At 36.6% G+C, this 23,766-nt stretch overlaps 1 protein-coding gene across 1 annotated transcript in view; it reads left to right on the top strand.

The window, feature by feature from the left end:
* LOC133207387 (calcium-activated potassium channel subunit alpha-1a) overlaps positions 1–23,766 on the top strand; it is a 258,220-nt gene that overhangs the window by 198,813 nt on the left and 35,641 nt on the right. The window contains exons 21-23 of the mRNA XM_061344253.1: positions 5,963–6,086; positions 9,147–9,371; positions 12,372–12,564. Of these exons, the coding sequence (XP_061200237.1) occupies positions 5,963–6,086; positions 9,147–9,371; positions 12,372–12,564 (542 nt within the window). The remainder of the gene's footprint in view (positions 1–5,962; positions 6,087–9,146; positions 9,372–12,371; positions 12,565–23,766) is intronic.

Genomic DNA, 23,766 nt, shown 5'->3' with positions numbered 1-23,766 from the left:
GGAATAAGAACAGTATTAGTTTTTCTTAGAGTACTGTGAAATCTTGCAGAAGTGTGAGATGAGAGAACAGTGTCAGAAAAGAAAAGAATTTTCCAATAGTAGAAATCAACAGGCATTTTTATAAAGTTCAGGGCAACAGAAGATCCACTTAGAAATAGAAAGAGAGAACACTTTAGCTTTAAACTACATTTAAACTTGACTTGCAGAAGTGGTAGCTTTTATCATATGGTATAAAAGCTACACACTTCATCTAGAGGCACTTCATCAAGAGGCAAAAAAAATCCTATATTTTATGATGCCGCTTAACTCTGGTTTTATTGTTTACAAATGAAAAAATATTTTTTCAGGTACATTCTCTTGCCCCTCAAAGACTGATAGTTCTGCAGCTTGAGTAGATAGCAATGGGAAATATTAAAACCAGAAGACACTGGCTGTGTGCCTTGTCTCCCTCTCATTAAATTGCTTATAAAGAAGTCTCAAAGTTAATTATTTTGTTTTTGTATGTGAGAGTAGTCTTACTTCAGAAGCATATTCTGAGCATGTCCTGAGGTATCAGGATACTTTCACAAGCAAGATTCTTACAGTAAACAGCTCTAGATCAATGTCCTTAGTAGTCTAGATTAATTAATGTGAACCCTTCACTAAGGCTTCTGAGGACAGAAAAAAACCACCAGCGACATCTGGGCAGACAAAGAGGGAAGGAAGGAGAACTGTTAGTATTCTTAGTAGTGTAATTCAGCCCATAACCTAGCACAGGGCACTAGGTACCAAACACTGCATTAGGTGTATTCTTTGTAGATTTAGGAAAAAAGTCAGACAGTGTGAGATTACAGATAATATTAGGATAGCCTCTGAATATGACATGAAAGCATATAACAGTAAACTGCAGGTTTTCTTTCTCTTGTCATACTGCGTTTTCTTCTCTAAAGCTCGGTGCATATGGGCACTGAATCCTTATACATTTCAGTGCTGATTAACCTGTGAAAGGAAAGATCAGTAAGAGTGTCATTAGTGTAACACACATAGGCAACAAATTCTCATTACAACTTAATGCCATCCAGACAGACTGCAGAGGGTCACAGGGAATGGCTAATGGTAGCCGACAAATGTTGGGTGTATTAGTCACAAAACATTTGCTGAATTCCATCAGAATGTCGTGACAACCTTCACAGCTAGTCCCCTGCTGGAGTCAGTGGAGTTTGCCTGTGACAAGCCGTCACTCTATCTTGGTTGAGCTTTATAGCACCAGTCAAAGCAGTCAGAGAAGATTGAAGTGACAGAGGCCCACTGAGTAAATAGTGAAACATGCAGCACATCATGAAATATTCAGCCAGGGTGTAAAAGCTCTAAATGCTTTTTCAATTATTAGCACCTGCACTGGCTGCATACATCTAACACTAACAGCATGTTAATTGCCACAATTTGTTAGGGTAGTTGTAGGAGAAACTTCAAAAGCATAAGACATTCTCTAGTGTGTCTTCAATTCCTAACTTACTGTCAGCAAACCCATGCTTTACTCCTAAAATCAAGCATGTGCATACACTTGCAAACACACATCCACACCCAAAGTCAGGTAGGAAAACTCAAAATTCCTGTACTGGACACAATGTGAGTTTAAAGACATTGAATCTTGAGCAGGAGAGTCCTAAACATGTTTTTGTGGGCCAAATCCAGATATATTATACTTACCTGAGAAATACATAAGAGCAGACTTTAATGAACACAGCTTAAAGAAGAGTTGTGTTGTTCCCAGGGGCGTTTTCCCATTGATTTTTATATAAGGAGAATTTTAGTGGAGGGCAGACTAAAATGTAGCCAAGACATTGTTTTACTGATGCGCAAAGTCTATCAGATTACAGTTTATTTTCAAAGAACACCAGGGTCCCTACTGGTCATGTAGTATTTTTATTCCCGGTGCTCAGCATATGGAACAGTTTCACTGCACATCAGTGAGGTTATAATGAAGATATGCTCAACTACATATGCATGATAAAGAAGACAAGGTGACAGAATACAAGGGTATGCTAAACAATAGTCATTTATGAGGCAGGCATTTGGCCTGAATGTTCTTTTCGCTTCTGTCCATCCCCAGTCACTACTTGGAAGTTCCAGACTCAGAAAGTCCAAGTAAGTTTGCAGTAGTTATAAATGTGTGCTAGGAAAGCAGTGCTGTTTAAAATGTAATGTTGACTTACTTGCAATAGATTTGCTGGAAGTGAAATTTCTGGTTTTGCTTTAGGCTGTTGTCTTCCAGGCAGGCTTTTTGGGGTTGTAGCTGTAGAATGGCATTTAGCATCATTTTCAAGTTTAATTGCTCATAAGTGGCATTATATGCTCTTCAAAACACAGAAAAGATTGTATTTTGCTCTTCATTTCAAGTCATGTGTATGTAATATCTGCCATAAGAACCAGAGAAGCTATTTTTAAACTGGGGTTATGGATGAGGGAAATTTAACTTTTACTCCTTTTCCCCTGTGCATGCTATACATGCATGTCTTTCCCTAACTGGAATAACCAAATGCTTTGGTGATTGCAAGCCATAAAAGCCAATATCTCAATTAAAAACCAACCAAAAAACTAAACACCCACTATGCATTTTAATTGCTAGCAGGTGATTTTCTTCCTATAATTGGAATTTTTCAAACATATGACTTTACAGCCCTGGAGAATATAATAGCTGCAGCTCTAATACAAGCATTTTCACAGGAAACTGCCAATGTGACTCAAGCATGGCTTGACAGGGCCATCTTCAAGGGGGAGGGGGACAGAGAGGCTCTAGAAAGGTTCAGTCAGTGATTTGGCTCCAAGGGCAACAACTGTAATGCTTTGTGCAATATAAATTTTAACGGGAAGAGGGTGTCCAAACCCCTTAGGCAGATTTGACAGCCTTGGCCTCTGTGTGTCTGTCTTAATTAATTGTTAGTATTTGCAAAACAGGTTTAGATCATCAGATTAATGAGAGTGTATGTGTAATACTGTTTTATTACTGTATTACTTCATAAAATAACCATGTTTAAAAAAAACCCTAAAAACTCCAAAGATGAATCCAGTTAAGTATGTAAGCCAGTATTTCTTCTAATATGTGAGGACAAATTTGGACCTTAGTAGTAAAGAGTTTTAAATCTCCATAGACATCTTCAGGGATTGCTTTACTAAGAATGAAAAATCACAGATTAAAAAGCGGCTAAAATAATAGCTTACCCCAGAAGATTTCAATTTAAAAACACCTATGTAAAAAAAACCAGATGCTATGTAAACACATATGTAAACAAAAACATATGTAAAAAAAACCCCAGACTGAAACAGAAAGCGTGGCTAGTTTTACCATGGTTTCCTTCTCTGGCAGTAATCCGTTCTCCTAGAGTAAAAGTGATACAATGTTATCTATTAGCATGCTTACTTGCTATGTGACTCATCCTGTTTGCTTCTTTTAAGGCTGCCACTTGCTGTATTCCAAGAGTGAAGCAGAGGATCCAGGTTATTATATTGCAAATCAATGCATGCATTGATTAAAAAAAAAAAAATAAAAAAAAATTGTTACATAAAATTTCAATAGGGAGTCATATCTGATTCACATTCTTCATTCCTTCCATAGCACACTTCCGTTTAAACCTAAGATAACTGGAAAATATAATATTGAGGTAAATTTCTAATAAATCTTTGGCACAAGCTGTTTTGTACATTTCCTTTTAGGATGCAAGGCCCTTAACCAAAAGAGATCTACACTAGACTTTAAGCACTTACACACTAAAAGTTGCCTGAGACCTCAAGGCACTTGACCATAATTTGATATCAGATATCTGTTATCACCTTTGTTATAAAACTCCATTCAAATTGTATCAGTTCTGTGAGTGAGATTAGAGTATTACTAAATACTCATTTGTGTGAAAGCTTCAGATGATCTATGTAGTTTTAAATCTCACAGCAGAAAAGAAACACTGATTAGAAATGGGAATATGGCATTTTTACAGATTGATTTATTATAGCTTTTAATATAGTCTATGTTATAGATGAAGGGAAAGAGAAAAAGGAATTTGCTTCCTAGATGCATCTGATTTCTGAAAGGAAGGTGATTTGATCACTGAACTTTGTTTTTTTTTCCAGTGCTCTGCTAACAACACTTGCGGAGAAATGTCTTGCAAAAGCTTTAGGAAAAAAACCCTCAAAACTAGAAAAACACCAGAAAGAAAAACATTTGTCAGTGGAAGCTCCTGGAGTTTCCTGACCTTTTGGCAAACTTTCTTATTTTGAAACACATAGTCAAGACATTCTATCAGAAAAAAATAGCTAGGAGAGAGCACCACTAAATGTTGTCTCAATGTTATTAGTACAACCTTCAAATGGAATTGTATCCATGGTTGCAGATCTTACTGTATCGCATGCAACTATAAGCATCAAGAAATGCCCTATGAACATCACAGTTATCTCTAGCCAAAAGTACCGTGACTGCAGCTTACTGATGAATAGAATAAGAGAATGCAGAATCTAGATATTTTTCTGGAAAGTAAAAATCCGTGGACTTTCATTATTAAACCTGGGATCGTCCCCTTGAGGCTTTTCTGTGGCCAATGGGTTGATAGTGAAATGCACTGAACTGTATCTCACTGAACTCACCATATGTTGAGTGCCTGTAAAAAACTTTGAAAACATAGTGTTTATTTTTCCAGATGACATGCTTTTCCCATGTAGTGTAGTGCTTTTTCCTAAAGCATCAAAAAAATTCTGGTTTAAATGGAACATTGTATTAGTAGTTTCTCAATTTCTTTTAAGCCACTTTCTGTGGAGTTGAAACTGAGTGAAATGAATGAGAATTTTCAACTGATTTCAAGGGATATTCAGTCAGTGGGTATAAAATTACACAAATTAATCACCTTGATGGAATTAGAGATTATGCCTTTCTTTGGCTTTAAAAGGCAAACTGCTTTAAAATTTGGATACCTGTTTCAGAGTACTTAGTATATTCCTACACTGCATATATTTTAATCCTTGAAATGAAAGCTCTTTTCCCATCTTGAATTTTAAGATTTTAGTGTCAGTTTATCCTGTGCTTTGTAAATACTGTCCTCCTTCTAGTGGTACTGTATAATGCAGTCAGTGAGGTGTCCTCAGTAACACCTAAGAGTATTGGCATCACTTAGGACTTAGCTTAATGCTACATTTTAGCATATAAATTAAAGGACTGTATGTATGTGTCTGTGCTTAGATGTAACTATATAGCTGGAGAGCAAGTTTATAAAAAAGTCTTTTATTTGCTTCTCTGTTGAGAAGCTTTGTCCTGTAAAATCTTGCTGCAAAAAACACTTCGAAGGTTATCACAGGTAGAGTTGTCAGAGAAAATGGACATTGTTGTTTAGTATTAAAATCATGTATTCCAGATGTGGGCATTTGTTAGTCAGTCTGCTCTAAAATGACATACTGTTGAATCTTTAAAGGGCTTCAGTTTGGGAAAGCAAAATATGATTGGGCAAATTGCTAAAATATTTAAAGTGCAGCCTGTTAAAGCTTTTACTGCGAAGAGCATCATGTCAGAAGTTGTATGTGGTAAAAGCAAGTAATTGGCTTTCCATACTTATGCCAGTCAGTCAGCATGGGGCTGTGTTCCTATCCCTTCTGCTTCATTGCAGATGCCTATAGCAACTCTGATACATATTTCGGAGGGGTGGTACTGGTAAGAAAAAAAAGTTTTCATGGCTGTGATGGTGTCAGAAAGTCCTGCTTAAAATTGTTTTTTTGCTGTAGGAAGAGTATAGAAAATCCTCTAAACTGCACCCAAAATGTAAAAATTAACTTTTATTTTCTTTTTATCTTTTGTTTAAAAGTATCCTGTTTGCAAGCATATTCGAGTGTAAATACATTTCATTTTTTACTTTTATCCCTTTTTGTACACAGCTCTTGGGATATCTTTCCATCCATAATTTACAATATTTTCCATTTATGTTGTCCTCAACTTGTTTTTCCCCAGGCATGACCCCTTGTTAATTCCTGGCAATGAGCAGATTGACAACATGGATGCCAATGTGAAAAAATATGACTCTACAGGGATGTTTCATTGGTGTCCAGCCAAGGACATTGAAAAGGTCATTTTGGTAGGTACTGATGATAAGTTGTGTTTGAAAAGAGGTTGTTTGAACCACAGAACTGATGTATCATGGATTAATAAATTCATCTCTACTGTCATTAAATCCAGCATATTGAAATCAGAAACAAAGCATGGTGAAACCAAAGCTAGCATTTTGGTTAAAGAATTATCATTATATAAATCTGTATGCCAAAAGCAACAATAAAAGTCGGTCCAAAATAGAGAATTTCTTTTTCATAAGCTGAAATTTACATATTTGATTTAAATCTTTAGAAGATTAAGATTGGAAATATTGAAATGTTTGCATACTCCACTTATCTCCTTGCACAAAGCAATAATGACTCTAATATAGGCAAGTGTTGCTTTGCATTATCTCTTATATGTTGATATGAATTTCACTCTCTTAGAACTTACTCAATTTCCAACATTTCAAGGTGCCTAAATAGGCTAGAGTAAGTAGTGCTACTGCTCTGCCTTTCCAGCATGGCACGGCAAGCCTAGTCTATGTTTGTTTCATTTGTTTAACTAGGGAAACCATCAAAATGACTCAAGTCATTACAAATAGTTAGAAGGCCTATCACAATCTATTTTACTCGCTTAAAGTTTGTGCCACTTGTGTTCATGTACTCATACCTAAGAGTAGCAACTAACTAACTCTGGATCTCATATGGAAAACTGATGATATTTGAATTTAACTCCCTGGTGGATCTTCACTTTGTCACAGTTCATAAAGCTTTTCCTGAGCCTGCTGTCTTAGATTTTCATGCACTGTGGCATGGTGTAGCCGCTGATGGTGACAGCCCCAGTTTATTCTAGCAATCAGGGCTTAAGAGCTTGTCTCCACTTCTCCTCAGGAGTTTCTGTAATAACTGTAACATTGCCTGCAATTGCACTATTGTTGTTTAATCAGTCAAGCAAATAAATTTGAAATTCTAGAGACTGAGCTGTGACACATAGTTTGACTGAACAGCTTTAAATAGTATGCATTTATATGTCTTTGTGAATGCTTCATCCCTGGCAGTGTTCAAGGCCAGGTTGCACAGGGCCTTGAGCAACCTGGCCTAGTGGGAGGGCAGGGGGGTTGGAACTAGATGATCTTAAGGTAATTTCCAACCCAAAGCATTCTATGATTCTATGTAATCAAGAGGCAAGGAGAGGCAGCCCTGTTACACAGTGCTTTGCAATAGACAGAGATCGATATCTGCCTTCATGCTCTAAGCACATTTTAGTCTGCAACCTTTATGTGTTGTCCCACTTTGAAAAGTGTTTCTCAAAAAATGGTGTTGTGGAGTGCCTCATGTATCATCTCTTGGTGATGCTATGTCAGGTTTTTTCCCTAGCCCATGAATCTATAAGGCTGGCCAAGTTCTTTCTGCTTCATGCATCATTACCAATAAAGACACTGCCAAGCAAAATGCTTCTATACACCTTTTCAAATTCACAGTCCACAATTTATGTCTACACTCATATCCATGCAAATTTAATGCTGTCCTTACAGACCACACAAGTACAGTTTATTGCATAATTTGAAGACTATGGTATTTCCCAGGTTGTCTTCCAATTGATAATGCTTTAATCTGAAAATAATACCTTTTTCTGCTGAAGGTCTATTTTGGCTCTATGTGATTCCAGCAGTATCAGGTAGTAAGAGTTGTTTTGACATACAGGCAACTGTATGTGGCTACATAAATATCAATGACTATAGAGTGACATTTTTTTACATAATTTCTTTCAAGGCTTGGTCTCTCGTAAAGTGTGAGTATTCCAGACCAGTAGGCAGAGGCATGGGACAACTTACGTGCTTCACTTAAGCATTCACTCACATCTTCTGCTCTTTAAAGGGCCAAGACCACTTTCTTGATAGACTTGGATTAAATCAGTGCAATTGCCCCAGGGAAATAGAAAGCTGATGTATTTTTTAACTGATGAGAAAACTTCTAATCAGTTCCCATTCTTCTTACATAGTGAACACCTCTGCTGAATATTCCAATCTTTATTGCACGTTGTCATGCTTCCATAATTTAGAAAATGGACAACTGAGGGAAAAATTTTGCAGTTCACCATTGGTTTAGTTTTTTTCATTAGCAAGGCTTCTGTGTAATGGTACTGAGTATACAGCTTCTTGGCAATTTACTGTCAGTGGATCTTCAGCTACTTGGTGGAGTGCAGAAAATGATAAGAATGACTCCAGAAATGAAGGTAATTTTTTCCGAATCACTTTATTTCCATCTTGGTGTTTGACTTTGTCTGCTCAACTGACATTACCACTGATGAAGTTAGTGCAAAAATTTATTCTTGTCACTAAGGCAAGAAGATAATTCTGAACATCATTCGAACGTTCTTCATGAGATTTTTTTTCCTTCTGTCTATTCAGTAACTCGGGAAGTCCAGAGGACCTGAAAAGTTAGTATTAATCACAACCTTTCACACTAGCTTTTTCTTACTGGGAGAAGTTCAGTATGGAGGACTTCCATGGTAAAGCAGAGCACTGTTGAGCATTCTTTGACTGCTTCTCAGGGTAGTCACATCTTGTTCTAAAATAAGAACTTTGACTAAGAGAATATGGTCCTCCATTCACAAGGTATGTGTAATACCACAAATCCCTAGAAAGATCTTTGAGCACTCACATTTTGCTTGTCGACTTGGTCCTGAAAGAAAAAAACCCAGGGATTCATCAGCTAAGGCATGGTTTTGCATCTCTTTTCTGTAATCCTTCTAGTGGCTAAATGCATAGTAGGTCAAATTCTGTTCCTGGCTAAATCCAGAGTACTTGAATTGCAATGAGAGTCTTAATCCACATATGTAGAAACATATATAGGACCAGAATTTGGTGCAGTACAACATCTTCTTGAACAAAGGATTTGCAAACAAGAACAAACTTTTCTTCTGGTGAGAACATTTAATGAAGGATAAACAAGGATAAAATGAACAGCTATTATTAAACTACTTCTTTGTGCATGAATGGTATTGACAGTTGTGTTTTTTTCTGGTTCAAAACTCAATATATGATTTACGCTTCCATTTGTTTCATTTTTTCCCTTGTCTTTTTGTTTCTGTTTTTCTTTAGACTCGAAGTGAAGCAGCGATGACAGTTTTAAGTGGGCATGTAGTCGTTTGCATATTTGGGGATGTTAAGTCTGCTTTGATTGGATTAAGAAATTTAGTGATGCCATTACGAGCCAGCAACTTTCACTACCACGAGCTCAAGCATATTGTGTTTGTGGGTTCACTTGAATACCTAAGAAGGGAATGGGAAACACTGCATAACTTCCCCAAGGTTTCAATCTTGCCTGTAAGTCCAAAGCCATATTATTGATATTTTCTTATTTACGACACCAACTGGACAGATTCATGTTGACTTTGATCTTAGGCTTTTTTACTTTTGTCTACTTATAAGCCTGAGGACTTAGATTTTCCCTTTACTGTGTCTGTGAAAACAGAGCCCTGTGAGACCTTATTAGAAGATATTTGCCACAGCGTTTGGTTCCTTGTCATCCTCATCGGATGAATTTCAGCTGCTATCAAATGTATTAGCTGTGTTATATATTGAACGTTCACTGTAGGTCCCTGCATGTAGCCAGTTCTGATGTTGTGACAGTAGTTGTTTATGACATTGTTTATGTATTTATACCCACAAAACCTTTGGAAAAAAAAATATTGTTACTCTATCCAAATAAAATTTATCTGTGTTCGTAAAAACTTTCTTTAGGCCAGCATGTTTTATGCGGAATATTGCCATAGCATTCCAGTTCAGAGTACTGCCATACTTGAGTATGGAAGTATGAGAAAACACTGAGCCTTTTGAAATCAGTGAAAAGATCCTATTGATTTTAGTAGGGGTAGCCACTAAAACCACAATTCAGAGGACGTTTTTCTTCTATATATCATTATCATTCAGTCATGTGCCCAAAATGTAGACGGGCTCCAGGACAAATAAATGAAGCCCTCCAAGCCAGTGATCTTAGGTGGTCTCAGCTGTAAATGATCTACAGAGATGTAGGCAAGAGGGAAATGAGCACACAGTATAAGTACAAAAGAGGATGCTCTGTACATTACAGAGTGAGGTTAGATTGTTTTTATCAGAAAGAAAAAATACAAATTTACCAGTTCTTAATAATTACATTTCAGCTGTTAGAAATAAATAAATCAATGATGGATGTAACCTAAATTGAATAATTGGGAAAATAGCTATAGAATGGAAAGACTGCCTTCACTTTTTGATTAATTCAGGCTGTAGGTCTTTGTTACTGTAAATGCAGTTTTAGCGCTAGCCCTTGGCTTTTTTCTGTAAACTGATCCAACAGATGGTGTCACAAGATTCTCTGCTGTCACAAAAATGGTGTCAATATCAGATTTGGTCAGTTAATATCCTCCTCTTCCTGCCAATCCCTTTTAATTCCAGTCAATTTGAAGGATAAAGACTAAGAAATCAGAATTAAGTTAATAATGCTGTTGAAATGCGGAGCAGAATAAAATCCAAGCTGCCAAGTACATAATGTATATTCGTATAGGTTCTGAATTCTGAAGATGCATTAAGGAAATGTACACCACCTTTACATTCCCCAATGAGTTTGCATGCAAATTCAGAATAGTTTTGAACTAATTTCAACTTAAACAACTCAAATAATTGATGCACCTTTAAACATACAGAATAATTAAAGGAATTGTATCTTACACAGTAACCAAGGGGTGAAGACCACAGACTTGCTTTTGCTGGTTTTTTTTTTTTTCCCAGCTTATCTGGTTCAAAATGGTGTTATATGGTTAAAAATATCAGCATTATTCTGATCTAATTATGCTAATTTAAAAGTCTACTAAAGTATCATACTGGTAGTAATCATGTGTTAAAGGGAGGCCACACACTTGATTTCCTACTTCTCTGTGCTTTGGTTCACAAGGTTAAAACTTGCTGCTGCTATCTGATGGGGAAGTGGTTACAGCTGAATATAAAAACATTTGTTCTGAACAAAGGTGGAAATTTTATTTAAAGTCTATTAAAAGTGGCATTTAAGCTGCTGACTAAACTCTTAAAAAGTAGGCAAATGCCAGTTTTAAGTATCCTCAGGCAGCCTTAATTGTGTCCTTTTGCATAAAATCGTTAGGAGTCTTTAATTAATTACATGGTTACATATTATTTTTCCCCACAGGAATCTTCCTTCACATGCTGCACAGTACATACACCAAGGGCAGAATTAAGGTGGCAGAAATAATCATATCCTAAGTTTTCGTGCTTTATAACTCAGTCATATCTGTTTGATATATGCTGTTTTCCACAATGTTTCATGCCTCAAATTATTGAAAGTAACATGGAATAGTCAGGCTGGTATTTGGAATGAGGCACTGAATAAGAACTGAGCTCTGCCTTCACTTTGTGCCTTTTAAATTAATTTTTGCATTGAACATTCTTAGTGGAGTTCAGGAGACGTTCACCATGAGTGATCAGGAGATGGAAGAGTAGGGTCTTGACTTGGTTTTATGAAAGTTGCTGTGTGACAAGGGGACAGCTTAGTTTCTTCTTCATTCTCAATATTGGATGTGAAATGCAAGGGCTATCTTTAAACAAAACATAATGGGTTAAGTGTCATGTTTTGGTTGTATTAATGATGAACTATGAAACAGACTACCACAACATTTTAATTATTACAGTCACTGATTGAGAACTGTGGAAACAGGGACTGTTGCATGAGTTGTGCCTATTAAAATAAAGTCTTGGTTTTGTTTCAAAGGGTGTAGGCACACAACTTCGAAGATCAGTGTGTTTTCCTTCTGGAAGAACCAAAAACATGCAGTAAAAAGGATTAACCTTTTCTCTGTATTGCTTCAGGTTGAAAAAAATAGCTTTATCCTGATTGCATTTCAAATGTGTAGGACACATAATGCTTTCCTGTTTAAATTGCTATTCTGCCCAAGACCATTGTGGCTTTGTAGTAGATAAATAGACATTTAAAACACCCCCTTTGTTATATTCAGAGAGCCAGAGGTTGCAACTTAAATCAAGACAATTTCAAGTCACCGATGAGATGGAGAATGCTGGCATTATTCCTGTTTCTTGTTTGTTAGTAATAGCTTGACTGAGTATTGAGACTGAACCTAAAATGCTGCCATCAGCACCAACTACCCTTTAGATTAGCACACATCTCCTATTCCCTGGCACATAGTTAGACCAGCTTAATGTCAGAGCATAAAAAAAGATACTTGTTAAATAATTTCCCAAAGCTCCTTCTCAATCTTTAATTTGTTTTTCTTTTTTTTCTTTCCTGCCCCCCCCCCCCCTTTTTTCTCTGTGCTGAAGGGTACGCCATTAAGTCGGGCTGATTTAAGGGCTGTCAACATCAACCTCTGCGACATGTGCGTTATCCTGTCAGCCAATCAGAATAATATTGATGATGCTTCGCTGCAGGACAAGGAATGCATCTTGGCGTCACTCAACATCAAATCTATGCAGTTTGATGACAGCATTGGGGTCTTGCAGGCTAATTCCCAAGGTAAGGACTGCCCTATAATACTTCTCTACAGTGCCTACAGGGGACAGGACCTGGCAGGAAGAATATCCCTCACTCAGTAATTCAAAGAGCCTTACATCAGCTTGCTTGACAGTTAAACCTGCTGATTGGTATGATGGCTTTTAAAGGGACAGTCACGTAGTTTCTCTGCTACATCACAAAGCACATCTTGTAGAGGAAAAATGAATGAATGTGAAACTGGAATTTTTTGTCATTTAAAAATTTCCCTAAGATAGATAGATATATATATACATATATATATATATACATATATATATATATATATAAAATCGTTGCTTTCTCACCCTGGCCTGCTCTGTGGCTTTCTTACCAGGGCAGTTACTGTCATATAGCCAAAGCTAACTCATACTCACTTCAGAATACCTGAAGCTTCTGTCTTTATGTACATTGCAACCACGGAGGAAAAAAGCTCAGTGGTACAAACCAAAAAGTAAAATAAAAAGAATAAGAATTTTAAGTTTTGTTTACAGTTCCTCTGTCTTTTTGCTCAAAAAGCCAATTAAAATTAACTCAGAACTGATTTCTTCCCATGGTTTGACATGTACTCATCCCATGTGAGGACATTAAACAAAATCCTTCAGTCTTTGCTGAGAGTAGGGGACTGATTCATAGGTAGCCAAAGGCCATTTTACACCAACTGTGCCTCTGCAAAACAGCTGCAAAGCAGTTATAAGCACCCTGGCAAAGACCATCAATGTAAAAACAATCTTCTTCTCATCCCTGAAGGGTCTTTTAGCTTATGCAGCTGAAGTCCTACCTTTGATAAACCTATTAGGTGCTGCAGTAAATATTCCCGCTGGATCAAGCCCTGCTATAAATGTAGGTGTAGAAAGGATAGTGCTTTGGTCTACAGTTTCCCTGTGAGCCTGATCTAGAGATAGTTTCCCCGCAAGGACTGTAAGAAGTAAAATTAAATTCAGTTTTTCTCTTTACACTGTAATCAGGAAATAGGAATTATGAGCCAAAAATCAGAGGCAGCAACGTTAACTTCTTGAGTATGGAAACTTCTTGAAGATGGATTTTTTTTTTATTAGAATTAGCAATAAAATTGTGGAATTTAATACTGGAATTAAATTGTACCAGGAAGCTAAAAGTTTCAAATTTTCAAAGTCAGGTGGGTTACTCTCAGTCTCCTATCACGTGTGTAATTGAAACCAAGACATAGAGTCTGTGTCTCACCCCTTCTTCCCTTCCTTCCTGTTCTTGAGGAACAGTCTGAAAGAATTTCCTTGTTCTCCCTTTGCTCAGAGGTTAGTGATATTTCCAACACTTAACTGTTGTATTTTGTTTCTGGGAGCAACGTAAGAATCTTGTACACCGCATGAACACTTGTCATTTTTTTATTCTTGATCCTTGGAGGTATTCAAGACGTGACTGCATAAAGCACTGAAGAACCTGCTCTGACCTCATAGCTGACCCTGCTTTGAGCAGGAAGTCAGACTAGAGACCCTCTGATGTCCCTTCCAGCCTGAATTATTCTGTGATTCTATAATATCCAGGTTGCTGCTGCAGCATAGCTGCTGTAGGTCATGAAGCATAGACTGTGGCCATGGTATAAATCCCTTTAGCAATATTCCATGTAGCTGATGCAGAGAAGCAGAGGCACAATAGGTTAGCACATACTTAAAAATTTTGGTAATTTCTTCAGTTAAATATCAGTGTGCATGTAAAAAAAAAAAAGGTGACTCTTTCTTTAGCATTTCTGGGGGGAAAAGGGTGCAACGTGAGGCAGGAAACCAGCCACCAATTTTAGTTGTGAGCACTGAATATGGACAGTGCTTTTTCTTCTAAAACCAGTTGCTTCAGAAAATAATTATCTTCCTAATAAATTCTCTGCTTACAGTACCCACAACTCCTATTAGTTGCATTGCTTTCAGTATAGTAAATTTTCTTGCAAGACCTTGAATACAATGGTTAGGCTGTCAGAAGCAATTAGATCAGTAGATAGCACAAACTTCACTGGAAATTATATCCAGTGTGACATTTTTGTCTATGAAATGCAGCTTTAACATATGGTGGACACAGCTATCATGACTGTTATATAAATCAGGTGATTCAACTTTTGCTGGTCAAGAAGCAGCATACTAGAATCACCTCACAGCTCTTTACTGGCAATCAAGTACCTTTATTTACAGAGCAAGCTGTCATATTACTTTTGCTTAAACATTTCTGTCTTATTTGCCATAACAGTATTCTTAACACATCAGCTGGTACAAACCTTAAGTACTGCTAGTCTGTATTTTTCTAGATGTGAATGTATGATTTTGAATTCAGACATTCCTCACTAACACCATCCTTTGAAAGAGTGTTCTGTGCTGTCCTTTTATGTGACTTCTATTACTGATCACAGGAAATGCTGACATTAGAAAATCTGGGTGTGTGTAAGAATGTCAGTTGACCTTTGACAGGGTGTTGAAATGAGAAGAAACAAAGCAAAATATGTGAACGGCCTGAGAAACATATGGACTAAGGTGTGAGGTTTTTTGGTGAGGTGAATTAACAGTGTAATCTTACCCTTGCTATTCTAAGTAAATAGCTAGCATAATTCTATCGTCATTAAGCAGTGGAATCCCATATGAAAATGTGATATATCATTAGGTTTATGCCTCTGGAAAAAGTGAAAAAAAATACAGTCATTTAATTCATAGGTTATTGAGCGCACAAGTATATTTCCAGATTTTACCTATAATTGTTTCACTCCAGCATCAGACAAAATATGACATTAGTCCAAGAAGCGCACCATAGAAAGCAGGATGCAAACTTATTAGCCATCAGATTAAGTCACAATTATTGGCCAGTGCTGAAGTACAGGGACATATCTATAACACCTTTGTTCTAAGTTGGTAGCAGAAAAAGAACCCACAGATTTGGGGATTTCATTCCCTTTTCACTAGAGCCTCACCCTTGTCACCTACTTTAACACTGAAGTCTTCTTTCACTGAACCTTCTGTATCCATTCAAACATGCCTTTTCCAATCAAGGACATAGCATTGCACCAGCAACTGAATCCAGAACTGAGAAAAAAGGCCTTGTAAAAGAAACAAGAGGGTGGACATATGACAGCAAGGTTCCCTGATAAAAAACAATATGGCCATCAATTCCCAATGGATTAAGTTAACTGCTGAAAGTCTACTGAATTAATCTAGTTTATATCAACAAAGGATTTTCTCATTACTAGCTCAAGATGAACTCAATACACAGCTGTTTTCATGCAGGAGCAAAATCCTTCTAGTGTCTCACAGTGTTAAAATATCCCCAGACTTTTGAACCGGTAGCAATAATTATCTGGATCTTCTGTAAGAAGTATGACAATACTTTTGTACTCTGGTCTGCTCTCCTTGAATCCTTACTGATGCTGCCAGAATTGCATCCTGATCTCCTGAAGAAATAAAAACAACACCTCAAGAGTTTCAAGGCACAGAAAAAAAAAAAGGAAACAAAAAAGAAAATAATTCTGTACCAGAGCCATAAATGAACCTGGAGTATACAGGGCAGATGCTAATAAACTGTCTATGTTGTCAAATCCATGTCTAGCAGCACATGACAACAGCATGACTATAGAAATCTGTGAATGAAAACAAGGTGCCTTCCTTAGAAGGAAAAGCTTACTAACTGTTCTGGAACCATTTGCTAGTCTCATTTCCATAAAATGTGTAATTCTACTAAAAAGGAACAAGAAACTTTCAAAACAGATGTGTGTTCTTGAAAGCTTTCATGTTGAAAGCATTCTCATGGCTGTCTTCAGTGAATATTTCAAAGCTGACTGGGCAACTCCTTAGACATGCTAGAGGCTGGTGTGCAGACTCTGATGGCTTGAAAATGAGGTTTTGGAAGTAATTGGGGCATTTTGTTGCCTTTATGAGACCTAGATTCCAAGGACAGAAAGGCCAAAGTGCATCCCACTGAAGCTGCAGCAAACTATTACTTGCATTAAGACATCTCAGCTTCTGAGATACAAAATGCTTTAAAGCTGGAGCTTGGCCTGCGTCTTTAAAAAATGACTCATCAACTCAGTCAGAGGTCCTATTTGTATGAGGGAATTCCTGTTTTTATCTTGGAGTTCTGCTTATAGCTGTTGAATGATTGTCTTCATAGAAAAGTTTGTAAAGAGGTATGTTTGTGGTGGAGAAAAAAGGTCACTCTTAGGTAATGGAGATTTGTTTTATTATCCCTTGATCCTTCCCGATTCTTATTCTGTCCCCTCAAATACAAGGTGAGATTATTTTATCATTAATTATTTCAGAGAAAAGACCAGTTATGGCAGTTATGCTGGAACAGCTCCCATAATTCTCCTTTCCTTCGTTCTGTTGACGTTTCCATCTCAAGTAGTGACTGTTCCTGTTTCATTTTTCATGAATCTTGTATTTTCTTTCAGTCTTACACTGTGGGAATTTTGCTTGTTGTTTTACCCACCAGATGAACAGGGCCCAACACAAAAAATATTTTCAGTTCTAACTAAAAATCATATTTTGCTTTCTTCCCCAAAAGCAGAAAGATAATTATACTTAACTGTTTAGAGATTTATAAATACTGTACCAGAGTAGCCTCTGGGTAGTAACTTCAGATGTCTAAATACTTTTCTTTTATTGGATAGTGATTTAGGTCTTACTTTGAGTCCTATATAATAAAAGCAGTACATTTCATTAAAAAACACTTACTAAACAATAAAGAAAAGCAATCTTACGGCTCCAAGCAAGTTTAAAGTACGGAAATGGGAGGCTTTATAGTAACATTTTTTCCATGGACATTACAAGACAGATCACAGTAGAGCAGGGTAGATGTATTTCAGCATAGTAACAATAGCAGCTGTTTTCTGAATGACTTCAACTTACGAGAATTTTCCCTTGGAACTCTATTCCAACACAAGAGATGTGTTTAGGGCCTTCATTTACAGTACTTATAATAGATCCTCGAACAAGAAAGAATAAAGAGAAAAAAATACAGAGGGGATGAACTCCTTGGTGATACATCTCCTACACAGTGGCAGGATTCTTCTGGGGAATATCCTATAAAATCAGTTAAACATACTCAGAATTTTGCACACTGACTTTAAAGTGTAACAGATTACAGAAGCTAAAATAACCTTGTACAAGTTTAGTTTTATTTGATCCAGTTCTTTTAAAAATCACTTGTGACTTCACTGTTATTTTTTGTTTGAGCTGGCTTAAACTTCAACTGAAAGGACAGGAACAGTTATCCACTCAGTTTTACTAGCTTTATTTCACAATCTGTTAATTCTTAGTTTATTACAATTTTTGATGGACTATAATATATAATTCTTGATCATTTTATTTCTGAAATGTTGGCAAAAGAGAAATAAAAGCAATAGTAGTATCAGGATTGGAAATGAGAGAAAATTCTTAAACAAAGGGAATGGATAATGTCTAAAATGCCTGTTTAGCAAAGGTTTTGTGTCATTTTCAGAGATCCATGTGTTGTAGGAGATGTTTGTTATAAGCTCAAAACAATAGTTTTATTCCCAAAGAAGGGTTTATTGGTGAATGTCGAATCTTAATGCTCTTTATGGTCTTAAGGTGAAGTTTTAAAGGGAAGATTTCAGAATATAGGGTTTGGTAATCTTAAATGCGGTTACTTTTTAGACTGTTACGGAATTCAGTATTCTGTGGCGCTTCCTGTGTTTAATCTATTACCTGAAAATGTAGAAATAAAGAGCCTTGCTTTCAAATACAGAAAATCAAACTCTATTTAAGCCACCTAAATAATTTCAGAGTTTAAGGAGTTACTTAACCTCCATAGGGAAAGCATGTAAGTAAATGTAGAATATCAAATGTAGATGTAATATTAAAAATAAATAAATGAATGGTGCTGGCAAAAAGTCAAATACTTGGGATTTTTTCTTTTAAGTGATAAAGTGAGTTATGACACTAACTTTAATCTTTTCAACACTGAGATCCCTGTGTGCCTTTGCAAGACAGTGTAATTTAGGCTGTAGAATGCTTGTTATACTTAAAGATAGCTCAGAATTTCTTAAATCATATAGATATTTAGAAATTTTTTTCTCCTAGACAATATAAATCCTACCAGTCCCATTTATAAAAATGGCAACTATTTTGCATTGACATTGGTTGTCATTATTGATAGTTTAGTGTAGGGGTTACATCTGATTAAGGATAGTTTATTCTGTGTGGTTTTGAATGCTCCTTGTATTTGTGATAGCATCAGCCATTTTAAGTGACCAAAAATAATAATCCAATTCAAAATTATTTGGCTGATTGATTATTAATTAAATGAATTCTGAAATGTTTGTTGTAGTTGTTTCTTATTTTTTTTTTTAAAAAGCCTGACCATCCTGATTAATGAATTTAATAACTGGAAATGGGAGATAAGGGTACCCTACATTTCCAGCACATGTCCCACATCACCATTTGCTCACAAAACATATCAAATTTTTGAAGATTAGGTCATTGTGATAAATGACTCAGTATTACCTTTTTGCAACTTGCACATAATTTCTTATTCTGCTGAACTAGATTGATCAGCTGATAGCTGTTATTTATTTTATGGTAGCACACTGTAGCTCTAGATGGGATTAAGAGCTTTTTGTCATAGTCCTGATATGTACAAGAATAAAATATGGCCTTTGCCCTGGCAAGTTTCCAATCCGATGCCTTGCTTGTTCCAAAACTTATGTGCTGAGTGTTACACAGGTTAATAAATCTCTCTGACTTCACTAAAACCATCCACCTGTGTAAAGTCAGATTATGTGCAAGTCTTTCTTTGTAAAATTTGGGCTTAAACTAAAGAGGCTGGATGGGAGAGAGGCTGTTCACTTAGCTTCCTGTGCTGTAGAAGTCATCTACATTAGGACCTTACTAGCCTTCCAGTCTTCACAAGAAACCCTTGACAGAAAAGTTCCCACGCAGCACCATTTGCATTTCTTGTATTTTTCTTGCAGCTGGACACTAACATTAGCTGTCATAATTTACACACACAGAGAATAGTTTTCTTTCTCTCTTAAAGCTTTCCTAGGAGGAGAGAGAAACTATTAAAGAGGTTTTCAATTCTCTGGCTTATAAACTAAAAGTGTGTTGGGGCATGGCTAGAGAGATTCATTTATTTAACAAAATTTCCCTGTACCTGAGAAATGCTGTAAGGTCCTAGCCCAAATACCTTCAAGCTTTCACAATTGTTTCTTTCTCTTCTTCTTTCGTAATACCTTCTGCTACAGCCAGGGAAAGATAAAACCAGGCAAAGGAGGTAGATAGTACAGTACATCAAGCATGTGATTTCACACTTAAACTATAAATATATTTAACCATCCCAAGACTGATAGAATTTCATGGTGCCTCTATTTTATTATTATTTGCTGTGCGACACCTTGAAAGCAAACCCCTATTATGATGGTGTACTATTTTGTGCATTTCTGATGCTGAAGAATAAAAAAACCCCACTCTTTTTATGAGCATTAATTATACACCAGGCAAGGAAGCAATTGCCTCTATGTTATGAAATATTAAATCAAAATGCTTCCTGTTCCCAGATGTCCCAGAGATAAATACAGCAGTATTTTGAAGCCCCACTTGGAGCTGTTTTGCCTGCAAATTTATAGTTTTGTCTCCATTTTCAGAAAACCCTGTTTTATGTGAAGTATAGCACTCTTGGTAGTTTTTAAGGAGCAAACTCCTCTGGAGTTGCCTGTGTAGGCAACAACTCTTATGTAGATTGCACACAAGGGATATGAAGTTGAAAGGCTCCTTTAAGATGACAAATGGGTTGAAAGTGTTATTGTCTTTGATTGCATGCCTTACATCATCTGTATGTAGGAACAAGAGAGCTATACTTTATCTTCAGCCATTTTATAAATATTTAAGTCCTTATAGTTGCCTAAAGATATTAAAGCATATTTTACAGTAGTTGGAATATAAATATTATATATAGCACAAGATACCAAAGTAGTTTAATGAATTCATAATTTTCTGTTCACTTTTATTGGAATGTGTTTTATGTTCCAAAACTTCCATTTAAAGAATAAAGGACCATTCTGCTCCCTGACAAGATGTGAGCCAACAGTGAATATTTTCAAGGTTGCTTTAAATGATGATATGGGACTTCAGTTAGCAAGAAGGAAGGGAACATGGGTGTTGGAATGTACTACACCAATCTCTGTGGTTTAACTTTAAGAAAGTATTTTTGAAGAAAACATTTGGTTTTTAAGTCTTATGAAACTGTAAGGTGTTTTAGTTTTCTGCCTCTATATTTTTTAAAAGTTATTCATTGCAGAAGGAGATACATATCCAAATCCAATTATACAAGTAAATTTTTTAAAATTTGAAGTTTAGTTTCTAAAATAACCAATCATAAAATCTTGTGACATTAAATATATAAAAGGTCTGTATTTCATGGTCCCCTGAATACAAAGGTATATTGAGGTTATAATTGTGAATCTTTCAAATTCCCATCAAATAAAAAAAAATCTTTTTAATATTTCACAGTTTCACTATTTCCCAGTCGGAGTCCATGCTGGGTAATGCTTGCTAATTACCCACAACAAAAGTAGACACATAATGCTGGTAAATTACCTGACCCTTTGCATTTTAATGAGACAACAAGGATTTCATGAAGTGATGTTGTTTCAGTGGTTAATGGTGTCAGCAGTGTTGTAATTGTAGGCTGAGGCACATTAGCTGCACAACCACATGTAGGAAGGGTTTCTCTCAACAGGCCCTTTGGAGAATAGAATAGGGTATTATCATTAAGCCTATGTCATTTGCATTCTGCTAATCACTTACTTTATTATCTTGTGTATCCATTGTCTTTCTATAATTGCTCTTTAAATGAAAATTAAAAATAGTTCCAATGCCCACGATACTTGTGATAGCATCTTGATTATGAAGATACTTTCAAGAAAATGGAACATATAGATAATATATTAGAGGATTACAACATAGTTTGAAAGTTAAATACCATAGCAGGCAGCCTCATGAGCATAATTCTGGTATCTTTCTTTGCTTCAGTACGTATTGTTTGTTTAATAAATGGTTATTTATATGCATAAAGGTGGTTGGGTTTTTTAAAAGACATACATGAATTCAGAAATCAATGTCACTGTTTCTGTATTAGTGTAGAAGAGATACAAAACATCAATATCCAGCAGATTCCACCAGTCTAATAAAGTTACAGGAGAAAACTAGATTTTAATTCTTTATTCTTTCCAGCTAAATCCTAGTCTGTGATACCCATTGTAGAAGAGTAGAATCTAATATCTACTAGTGAGCTGCAGAACTTCAACAGCTTTAGGTAAAAACTAGCAAAATACTCGCACTCTTTTATCAAGACAGACCTGTTGATTTTAAAGTTTGACATGGTTAAATTTGAGGCAGCCTAGGCTTTCCATAGGCAGTCTCTAAAAACTTGGCAACTTCTGGTTATCAAGAACCTTCCAAACTTTTCAGTATCTACTGAGCTATACATGCAAACTGAGATTCGGTACTGCTGTGCTCCTTATAAGGAGTTTTTTGCAGAGGATCACCTCTCTTGACCTACTGGTCACACTTGTTTTGATGCAGCCAAGGATTCAGTTGGCTTTATGGGCTGCAAGTGGACATTGCCAGCTCATGTTGAAATTCTCATCAACCAAAAGCCCCAACTCCTTGTCCTCAAGGCTGCTCTCTATCCATTCTCCTCCCAGCCTGTATTTGTGCTTGGGATTGTCCTGATCAAGGTGCAGGACCGTGCACTTGGCCTTGTTGAACTTCATGAGGTTTGTACAGGCCCACCTCTCAAGTCCGTCAAAGTCCCCCTGGATGGCATCCCTACCCTCCAGCACGTTGACTACACCACAACGCTTAGTGTTGTTGGCAAACTTGCTGAGGGTGGACTCAATCCACTTTCCATGTCACCAACGAAGTGATAAAAAGTGCCAGTTTCAGTACTGATCCCCGAGGAGCACCATTCATCACTGGTCTCTACTTGGACATCAAGCTGTGGACCACAACTGTTTAAGTGCAACCACCCAGGCAATTCCTAATCCACTGAGTGGTCCATCCATTAAATCCATGCCTCTCCAATTTAGTGACAAGTATGTTGTGTAGGATAGTGTCAACAACTTTGCAGAAGTCTAGGTCGATGATGTCAGTTGCTCTTCTGTTATCCACAAATACTGTAACCCTATTGTAGAAGGCCACAAAATTTGTCAAGCATGATTTTCCCTTAGGGAAGTCATGTTTGCTATCACCAATCACCTCCTTATTTTCCATATGCCCTAGCATAATTTCCAGGAAGATCTGCTCAATGATCTTGCTGGACATTGAGGTGATGCTGACTGGTCTGTAGTTCCCTGGGGTTTCCTCTTTTAAAAATGAGGCTTATAGTTCCCTATAAGCCAGTTATAACCTAGTTGATTTTGTTGCCTGCCCCTTGCTACCAAATCTTATTTAAGGTTCATAAAAAACAATTTTTACCACAAAATCTTGGAAAAGGTTCCTTGAAGTAGTTTTTCATAGAGTTTTTAAACACAGATTTGAAGTCTTATTTACAACATTTTTTTAGACATGTGGCATGTAATGTTCCCATTCTCAACTCCTCTTGTTTATTTTTAGTGTCTAGCTCCTACAGTGATTTTACTAAAAACTAAAGAAAATGGTAGGCTTTTTGTTTATAAATGTCATTACTAGGTGTCTATGAGCCTGGTATGATATCTCAAATTCATGAAAGGGAAGAAATGTTCTCATCTTTTTTCTTGTCAAACCATAGAGACCAAGTTGATAGCTAGCAATGTGGAGAAGACCTAGTGTTTCCTTCAGGTCTTCATGAGAGAATGGACTGGGGATTGACAATCTCTCTGCTCTCCTTTGCTGATCAATTAAGGGAGATAGGGGACAGCAGTACCTTCTTGAGCTTTTCCTCATAGGTAATTCTCTTGATTTGTTTCTCCATAGAACTATCCTCAAGTGAGTCAAACCAGGAGCTACTCTTTGATAAGCAATGGGAAGTCTGTCAGGAGAAAAAGGCTGGGAAGTGCTCATGCAACATAGATTGTAATGCACATTTTAAAATACTCTCCCTGCAAGAGAGGGAACTGACTCCACTTATTTGCTTGAAAAGTGCGACGTTACCTTTTGTCTCCCAGGTTTCTCAGCATCTAAGAATTTCATTATTATTAACTCATCAGTTAAATCTTCAGTTCATTTTTTGAGTGGCAAC

The sequence above is a fragment of the Neopsephotus bourkii genome, unplaced genomic scaffold (genome assembly GCF_033783945.1).
Source record: "Neopsephotus bourkii isolate Nb327-2 ecotype Australia unplaced genomic scaffold, CSIRO-AGI_Nbou_v1 NB_196, whole genome shotgun sequence".
Taxonomy (NCBI): Eukaryota; Metazoa; Chordata; class Aves; order Psittaciformes; family Psittacidae; genus Neopsephotus; species Neopsephotus bourkii.
This window is presented reverse-complemented; position numbering and strand designations above follow the sequence as displayed.